General features: G+C 40.5%; 1 protein-coding gene across 3 annotated transcripts in view; it reads right to left on the bottom strand.

Annotated features, from left to right (window-relative positions):
• Positions 1–2,190: 2,190 nt before the first annotated feature.
• MMP17 (matrix metallopeptidase 17) overlaps positions 2,191–10,409 on the bottom strand; it is a 109,092-nt gene continuing 100,873 nt past the window's right edge. For all 3 annotated transcript variants that reach the window (XM_072144416.1, XM_072144417.1, XM_072144418.1), the window contains exons 9-10: positions 7,867–8,124; positions 2,191–3,450 (exon numbers count right to left, since the gene is read on the bottom strand). In XM_072144416.1, coding sequence (XP_072000517.1) covers positions 3,134–3,450; positions 7,867–8,124 — 575 coding nt within the window. In that variant the 3' untranslated portion in view covers positions 2,191–3,133. The remainder of the gene's footprint in view (positions 3,451–7,866; positions 8,125–10,409) is intronic.

Below are 10,409 nucleotides of genomic sequence, written 5' to 3'. Positions count from 1 at the left end.
GTTCACCGTCAGGAATAACCATTTTTATATTTTGATCAGGCAGTTTGAGAAGCTGTGATGCCTGTTTTTGCGATTTTTACAGTTTATTTAGCTGTATATCAGTTGTAGGGAAAGAGGGGTGAATCTTATTGAATTTATTTATTTTTTTATTTTTTTTAGACCCTCAAGGGCAGTGGTGGCTAACCTATGGCACTAGTGCCAGACGTGGCACTCAGAGCCCTTTCTGTGGGCACCCAGACCTTCACCAGAGAGGACTCCAGGTATCTTCCTGCAGTCCCAGATAGCTCAGGACTTGCTGTGCACAGAGCTATTTTAATGTGACAGTGCTAACTGGGACTACTGAAGGAGTGGGAAGGTGTGGACAGATCGGGATTATCATTGTAGCTCCTGCTCCGGCCCTGACAATTCTTCCTGTTTATGGGACCCTGGAGGGAAGGTACAACGATCATCCAAATTTCTTATATTTTCTGCTTTATTGGTGCCTCAGGGTGCTGCTATGAATGAAAGCGGTGACAGAGAAGGGAGTATAAATCACAAATAAAGTTTCTGTGTTGGCACTTTGCGATAAATAAGTGGGTCTTGGTTGTAGTTTGGGCACTCGGTCTCTAAAAGGTTCGCCATCACTGCTCTAGGGTAATTTAACCCTAGATGGCCTGATCGCTCCTACCATATACTGCAATACTACTAAATTGCAGCATATGGCATTTTTACATAGGATTCGTTACAGTGTGTACATGTACGGTATAAAGCGCTAAGAGGTTAATTTATTAAATTCTATATTTTTTTAATGCCGCCACATGAGTTTACTGCTAAGGGGCCCACTGAGGCTCTGTTGCCCAGGGACCCACTGAATCCTGGAACCGGTACTGATTCTTAATAAAGAGGTGCACAGAATATACATCTAATAAAGGGAAGATGGTATTAAATAGAGGGGGCACACTTACAAGCCATGGCAATAGAAAGAATCATCGCCCCAGCCAGAGGCGAGGACAAACTGCATATATTACGCAACAGGGAAATATATTGGATTCTGAAAATCAATACTAGGGTACCATACGGTCTGAACAAGAGAACAGATACTATGTATTTCTATTAATGGTTACATTGTATGCCTTTCATGTATCCTTTTAAATGTACTTATGCTATTTCCGGTGCCAATTGCCCACCCCTGTAACATGACGTAACACATGCAGTCTCTTTTAAATAAGCCTTCACAGCGGTAACAGGTAGACCATGACTAAGGACCATAATGCATAGCATCCGAAACGCGTAGGTCTGATTACCGCTTTTTAAGACACGGAGCTCCACAGCTCCTTTTTCATTTTCTATGCCACTGTTCATATGCAGTTTTTATCCCTGTTAAATAAAGCTTCCTAAAGATTTTTTCATATCTACCTTTAACGAGTGCTACCTCTGTTTTTTCACTTTGGATTTTCACCTGCATCGACACAGGACCTCCTTCTGCTCCGGGCACCGTTCACACGGACAAGCGATCCTACTGAGAACATCTAGACCAAGGGTGAGCCGTGATTTTTTCATCTTCCTTTGAGTATATGAGAATGTTTATTCCCGTATAAACACTGGAGATACATATTGTGGCACACTGTATAGCTAATACAGAGAGCACAGTATCTTTATATTTATTACAGGGGGCACAGTATGAATTGAAAGGTGGGACTGCATGAATTCATTTATTATGGGGCTACTGTATACATGTAAATTAGAGGGCTCTGTGCATAATAAAATCATTTGGGATATTATACAATATTATAATTCAAACTTTTAATTAAATTACATTGTACAGTTTAATTAAAGGAGAGACACTGGACTATATATGTTAGAATGATTTTTTTTTTGGTTAGATTTAACTTAGTGGGAGTAGTGCTGCATACACTATAATCCATACATAAATGCATGTCTCTAATATTTTTAATTTGTGTGTGTGTGTGTGGGGGGCTGTTTATGGTTAAAATTGGGGCTCACTGTATATATTTTAATAACCTCGGGGGAAGGGTGGGCAATTTTTTGAGATTCACCCAGTACAACAAATTACCTAGAAACTGTCCTGCCTAATAGTGATGACAGATTTCCTTTAAGGTATCAGTGGTCACGTTGCCTCTTTGGCCCTAATACAAGTTGTCCAATTCATACTTCAAATAATGTGGAAAAATAATACAGTCATCATCTTGGTCATGGTGTAAACAAGATGTGCCTCTTTATTGTACAACTGCTTTTCAGATAATCAAAGAAGCACGATTACAGAATTCACTTGTGGCAGTGCTCAGTTGCGGGGTCTTTTCAGGAGGCCTGCTAACAAAACAGCAAGAAGTGATCACATGGCTCCTTCAAACTAGTGAAAAACTTCAAGGGGGCAAACTATTAGTCTCTGGATGTTCCTACATGTCTTAGTGTTATAGTACTGCTCAGTTCAGCATTCACCCATTATGTATGAGTGGTATAAATGTCATGTAATGGAGTGAGGTACATTCATACAGGTGGCAGATGCCACTGTTGCTACTACAGCAAACCAGTGTATTTAGCTATAGTGGCTGTGACGCTGGCAGGCAATGAAAATGTAACTACCCTACTGAAAAAAGTTAACATTAGTGGTCAAAAACAAAATATTACATCTTTAATTATATCTTATTGTTTTAAATAACATATTAAAAATATATATATGTATATATTTGGATGATAGTTTCCCTACAAGTCTTTTTTATACAGCGGATTTGATGCAAGAATGTAAGAGACACCAGATTTGCTCTTCTTTTCAGCGAATTACTACTGATATATGCACTTCTTACAGGCTTTGGCAGAACTTGCATAACATATACGTCCTCAATCAAGTTTGTGAAAAGGTGGAGTTGTCACATATAACAATTGCTCTTACCAAAGTACCAAAAGCAGCTCCTTCACACATAACCCCGCTTTTTATTGTGTTACATCCTATACTTTCTAATAATTTGAGCACCACTTTACAGAGCATTATCCTTAAAAGTTCATTTCTCATGGAGAATTTGGTATCTTTCACTTCCAAGCTTCTCGGAATGTTTGGCCTGTAGTGCGGCGTAGCACTGGGAGGGTCTCTGGTTAACCACGCGAGTCCTTACACATAATGGTAGAATCCATTAGATCATAAGAATGAGATCAAGGCTGCTGTGAAGAGGTGTACCAGGATGAATGAAATGTCTGTAGATAAGCTGGTCCAGAAAGATTCTGCTGAAGATGTACAAGAACAGACCTCGTAGCCATTCTCTGACCTGTTCTCATCCTGCTGACCTTGGCTGGTATGGGCACCAGTCCGACTACTTTCTGAACTTGGTCCATCTGACTGCATGTCACTGCATACTAGCCAGTCCCGTGCAGTGGATTGTGGGAATCCTTGCTCTGCCTCCATCCTATTGTCCAGGACCTTCCAGTATTCTTTTCCTTTAAAGAAATATGTTGCACCTAAGAAGAAAAATAATTACTTTATTCTAAGTATTTATTCCATTGCATGGCAGCCGTGTAATGAGCTGTGCACTTGCAGTTCTGTATATTCTAAACACATACTTCTATAGCTTTAATGGCTGTTTAGCATTTTTATTACGTTTACGGTGCCTAATTTGCTCACTCATCACTTTAACCTAGTTCAATATCCAGAATCACATACTTGCATTACAAATGAGAGCAATTTCTATTACAATAGCGCGTTTTATCAAATTATGTCAGCAGGAAATGCAAAATGTACTTCAAAATAGTATTGGTGAAAATTAGAAAGAGAGAAATGACAATTCTAACAAATGGAGTCTTTGTGAGACTTGTATATAATGTCTAGTCACACAATGCTTTTAACACTTAGTTCAATAACATCAAGCATCTTATGTCTTACAAGGCTGAGAATTCAGTATGTGTTATAATACGTACAGTATATGCAGTCACATAGGAAAACCTTATACAGGCGGTCCCCTACTTAAGGACACCCGACTTACAGACGACTCCTAGTTAAAGACAGAGCCCTCTGCCCACTGTGATCTCTGGTGAAGCTCTCTGGATGCTTTACTTTAGTCCCAGGCTGCAATGATCAGCTGTAAGGTGCCAGTAATGAAGATTTATTAATAATCCTTGGTCCCATTACAGCAAAAAAATTTATGCAGTAGAAACCTGGGATCGAGGGACTGTGGGGCAAAGCTCCAAGTCCCAACGAATGGTAAAGAGAAGATGCAGAGGAAGAGAAAAAAAGCGCAGCTGTCGTGTGATACCGTAAAATATAGATGGAGAAGAGTAAGGCCAAACTCTCACCTTGTGGAGGGTGGTATGGGCATATAGAAAAGTTGCTACCAGCAGCTGCCGCTCCTTGGATGCCACGTTCACCGAGGACCAGGACCCCGGGACGATGTGGAAATGAGAAGAGAGCCCGAAGAGACGTTTAGGAAGGCGCTTGGTGCAATCAGCAAACACAGAGTTCCAGGGCTTGAAGGAATCTCTTTTTTATTTCTACTTTAAAAGTAGGTGATAAAATAAAAGTATACAAACGTAATAAAAGTATACAAACGTAATAAAATAAAATGAAATAAAATGCGACGCGTTTCAGCCCCGATCTTCATGCCTGATGAAAGCCCCAGATCGGGGCTGAAACGCGTCGCATTTTATTTCATTTTATTTTATTACGTTTGTATACTTTTATTTTATCACCTACTTTTAAAGTAGAAATAAAAAAGAGATTCCTTCAAGCCCTGGAACTCTATGTTTGCTGATTGCACCAAGCGCCTTCCTAAACGTCTCTTCGGGCTCTCTTCTCACTAGCAAAAAAATTTAGAAACTCCAATTGTCACTGGGGTAAAATTTTTTTTGTCTGGAACGACAATTATAAAATATACGGTTTCGACTTACATTCAAATTCAACTTAAGAACAATCCTATGGAACCTACTTTGTATGTAACCCGGGGACTGCCTGTATATCTTTGAATAATGACTGGCACTCCTATTATCTATTGCATACCTTTTCTTTTGTCAGACTTTTTCTCTAGTTGTTGGATCATACAGGTAGAAGTTACAGCCACCATTTTTAGCCACAGTTCAGCTACACTTTTGTCATAGGGTCACTGGTTCTTCAAAGAAGGGCTAGCCTATGATGTTTTCCTATATCATTTGTGCATGGTTCTGTGTTCCTAAGAGTGTTTGTGGATCTCTATACAGTGCAAACATATAGCATACCTCAGTTATTTCCACTTAGCCGGGATAAACTGAGGCAGCTGGCTGCAGTTACAACAGTTTTACAGAAAGTATTGAGACCCCTTTAAATTTTTCAATCTTTGTTTTATAGCAGCCAAAGAATTTTTTTTTCTTTGCTCATTAATGTATACTCTTCACCCCAACTTGACAGAAATAGAACAGAAATGTAGATATTTTTGCTAATTTATTAAACAAGAAAAACTGAAATATCACATGGTCAAAAGCATTCAGACCCTTTGCTGTGACACATATTTATCTCAAATGCAATCCATTTTCTTTTGATCCTCCTTGATATGGTTCTACGCCTTCATTGGAATCCAACTGTGTTTAATTAAACTGTTTGGACTTGAGTAGAAAAGGCACACACCTGTCTATATAAGAGCTCACAGTGCATGTCAGAGCACACGAGAATGAAGAGGTCTAAGGAACTGGCCAAGATGCTCAGAGACAGAATTGTGACAACACTCAGATCAGGCCAAGGTTACAGAAGAATTTCTGCAGCACTCAAGCCTCCTGAGTGCACAGTGCCCTCCATAATCTTTAAATGAAAGAAGTTTGGAATGACCACAACTCTTCTTCGACCCAGCCTTCTAGCATTCATGGAAGAAGAGCCTTGGTGAGAGAGGTAAAGAAGAACCGCAAGATCACAATGGCTGATCAGTAGAGAAATGGAAGAAACTTCCACAAAGTGAACTAGTCAGGCTTTATGGAAGAATATGCTGCTGGAAGTCTCTCCTCAGTGCAAGACATTTGAAAACCTGCATACAGCTTGCAAAAAAAAAATCACATGAAGGACTCCAAGACTCCCAGACTATAAGAAATTAGATTATCTGGTCTGATGAGATGAAGATTGAACTTTTTGGTGTTAATTCTAAGTGATACGTGTGGAGAAAATACGGCACTGCACTTCACCTGCCAAATGCAACCCCAACAGTGAAACATGTGGTGGCAGCATCATCATATGGAGGTGGTTATCAGTTGCAGGGACAGGACGACTGGTTGCAACTGAAGGAAAGATTAAAGTACAGAGATCCTCGAAGATTCACCTTCCTACAAGACAATGACTTATATTTGAACATGCAGATGAAATAACAAAGCAATCTCTTCAGAACAACTCTGTGACCACTCTTGAGGCCTGACCTAAACCCAATTGAGCATCTCTGGAGAGACATGAAAATGGTTTTCACCAACGTTCACCATCCAACCTGAGGAAACTGGAGAGGAACTGCGAGGAAGAGGCAGAGGATCCCCAAATCCAGGTGTGAAACACTTGTTGCATCATTCCCAAGAAGACTCATGGCTGCACTAGCGCAAAAGCTGCTTCTACTCAGTACTGAGCAAAGGGGCTGAATACTTATGACCATGTGATAAATTGAGTGAAAATTTAAAGGGATCTGAATACTTTCCATACCCACTGTATAACCAATTTCTCAGCTCTCTAGGGAGTTTCACCAATAAGCCACATTGCATTTTATCTATTTTTTTTTTTAACCATGTTGGACTTTTATTTTAACATACATGTAAGGAATTCTGAATCATGTGTATATTATTTCAAATATTGTTTGTAGTAAATGACATATAGCATCAGCATGATGTGTCCTACTAAGGACGATGTTCCTCGGGACTTCTTTTATTATGACTCTATATGCCGCAATCGCAGCAATATAGAGTTGTAAAAAAATATGCTAATTAGTCTGGGACACTCTTATTTTAATTTATTCACTTCCCCCATTCCAATACAATTCCCACCTTTCACCTGCTCTATGCACTGAGGGACTTGTATGGGAATGGGGGGGGGGGAGTGAATGGACAGGTATTTAACAGGTGTATGCACCGGGATTGTGTCGAATGTGATCCATTTTTGGCACAGCTGCGCTGAATTCAATGCAACACAAATTGTGGCGTGCCGTCGGACTTTCCAACTGATTCGGACTGAGCGCTGGATTTAACTCTGAACTCTGTCGGACCTGAGCAGGGAAGCGACACATGATATCGGGCGCACAATCTTAGTGAATTGCAGCACAGTGCATTATCGGCGGACAATGCACTTTCTGTGAACCCCAGCTGACGGGTAAGTACGTGTGCCCCCTTGTATCAATTACCCTTTCTCTTCAATTGAGAATATTGAATGTTGTTCAGTAATTTTTGTGTTTATTGTATTTTATGTTGTATGTCAGTATTATTGTCGTGTATTTAACTTCTCTTGCGAATGTCACATGATGTCCAGGTGGGTCTTTAACTAGCATTTGGAGCACTAGATAGAACATGACTAAAGTTTTGGCTGAAACCATGTAGATCATTACACAACAGATGTTGTAACAAGATTTAATAAATTGTGAAGGTTTACAGAGTCATCTTGGAAAAGAACTGGAATTTTCATTTTCGCTTGTTGTCCTCACACCTTGGGATTGCCGACAGTAATTGTTGAGATTTATTTAAGAATATCTCATACTACAGGTACATGTGATCAAAAGTATAATTCCAAGCCCAAATGGAAATGCCTTCAAGCTTGAGCCATTCGTTATGACCAAGTTAGGTTGTGACTTTCTATGCTGCTTGAAGCATTGGACCATTTTACTGCATTCAGAATAAATCTATTTTCATCTTTAATAAACTAGTGTCAACTAGACTATGACAGATACTTGTACTCACCATCAGACCATCCCATTGCATCATCCAGAGTTGCAGGGATCCCTTTCCAGAGAGCAGTGTCTACAGGGAAGCCATCATCCATTCTGTGCTCGCGCTCATTGTAACACCAGTAGAGGCTGTCCTTAAAGAAATACGTCCTATCATTGTGGGGCCAAGGGAATGCAGCATCCACACCACCCAAAGGCAATCCAAAGTCTGTGATGGGTCGAGGATATCCTTCTTCCACGTTATTATCTTTGAAAATCCAGTAGCGATCTCCTAAAAGAGTTGAAGAGAGGAGGCAAGGAACTGGCATCAGTACAATAAGAGTTTATCTAAGGATCAGAACTATTAGAACAGTCTAAAAACACAATGGGGTGCATTTACTAAGGGCTGTGCGCCAGTTATCTGTCGGACTTTGCACATTCTTTCTGGTGCAAAATGCTTGCACAAGTATTTAAGAAGGGGCCGCACCACATTTGTGTCGTACGCAACTCTTTTGTGTCGCGGCTGCACTATTCTTCGTGTGACACAAATTTCACATGAAATTTCGGTGCTCAATTGGTGCTCGCTTGATTTAACATGCAAAGTCTGACAGAATTGTGTTGCATGCCCCATATTAAAGGTTCACCAAAAATAAGTTGGAATAGTGCAGAGGTCACCATATTCATGAAGAACGAGGGCCAGAGATTCGGAATCTACACACTACACAGGCAAACTACATATAGCGCAGTTTATTAAGACTGGAATTTTAGAATTCAAAAAACCGGTGCACAACGTCCCGGATCTACTAAGAGGCTTCAGCTTCTTAGTAAATCTGAATGGGATTTCCACCATGTCAAACCTCTTTTGTCCAGGTCTGAACTGGCAGAGATTTTAGTTATAGACCTGTTGGTTTTCTGGAGGAAGAAGTACAAGAAGTTGAGTAAATCCAGTGTATACTGCATCTAAAGTCATTGTACATTTTAAATAAATATAATGTAAATATGAATGTTATGACCTTCAGTTCCCCAATGAGCATGCCGTTATAGTTTTATGGCCTAGGGCAAAGAATAGACCATTCTATGGCATGAATAATGCAGGATATATATATATGTATATGAATAAATGATAGTATATGATACTTTCCAACTGATAAAATACTGGGTGTATCAAAAGTCACAATCCACTAACATATCTGTATGTTTAATGGTAGGCTCGGGTATTGATTAATATTATGTATACGGCCAATAGGTATGTCTAACCAGTGTTGGACTGTGGGGTCTAGGTCCCACCTGTGAAATTGATTCTAGCGGCCCACCTAATGCCACATGGAAACATTATATATACTCTGTTCACATGATGCATTGCGTTTTGAAACACATTGCAAACGTATAAAGCGAAACAAATCATTATTATTGATGCTAAACATGCATATGTGCATATCGCTTATATGAAAACGCATTGGGGCAGATTTACTTACCCGGTCCGTTCGCGATCCAGCGGCGCGTTCTCTGCGGTGGATCCAGGTGGCGCTGCTGCACTGAAAAGCATCTGAACGCACTCAACTTCACCGAGCCGGACCAAGTGAAGGTAAGCACGTCCCAAGCGACACTTTTATTGTTTTAAATGTGGCGGTTTTTCCGAATCCGTAGGGTTTTCGCTCGGCCACGCCCCCCGATTTCCGTCGCGTGCATGCCGGCGCCTATGCGACAAAATCCGATCGCGTGCGCCAAAATCCCGGGGCAATACAGGGAAAATCGGCGCAAATCGGAAATATTCGGGTAACACGTCGGGAAAACGCGAATCAGGCCCTTAGTAAATGACCCCCATTGTGTAAACGGGGCCAATATCCCAAGAACGCTCATCTTGCCCTTCATATGGTGATCCCCCTTATCTTCCCCTTGAATTGTGGACCCCTCATCTTTCCTTCGCATAGTTGCCCTACTCATATCCCCCTTAAATTGAACCTTTTTTTTTTTTTTTAAATCAGGTAATTTTTATTAACCACCAACTTCATTTTCCATTTTCATAACAGAATATTACAAACATAACGTGAACATTGCAAAATGCAATTTTACATACAATACAGACAACAATAACCTCCCCTCCCCTCTCCCTCCCCTCCCTTCCAGGCAAGAGAAGCAGTGCAGCAGCGTATATTTTATCAGGGTTCCTATACCAGGGATTTTTTTCATTCCCAATACCAACTTGTAGGGCTCATAACGATCTGTCCTGCAGATCGACATGTTCCAAGAAAGGCATCGGGAGTGTTAATAAGATCCTATTGTATATAAAACTTGTTTTTTCCAGAGTTCTAGATGTGGATCATGGCATCTTAAGCAGAGCTCCAGATGGTAAACCTGGAGTAGAGATCCGACTACCCCAAACAGCATCGAACTTCTTAAGTACCCCTCTTTTTATAGACCGCTCTTTCCGGTCTAATATAGTTATTTACTCTTGTACAAAGTTCTGTAATGGTAGGGACAGTGGGTTGGATCCAGTGTGATGCAATAATTTTGCGGGCTTGATATAATAGTCTTGCAGCAGTTAGTGTCAGTGCAATGCCTTCACATGAATCCTCA

The sequence above is a fragment of the Engystomops pustulosus genome, chromosome 1 (assembly GCF_040894005.1).
Source record: "Engystomops pustulosus chromosome 1, aEngPut4.maternal, whole genome shotgun sequence".
Classification (NCBI taxonomy): Eukaryota; Metazoa; Chordata; class Amphibia; order Anura; family Leptodactylidae; genus Engystomops; species Engystomops pustulosus.
The sequence above is the reverse complement of the archived record's forward strand: the minus strand, read 5'-3'. Positions and strand labels throughout refer to the sequence as shown.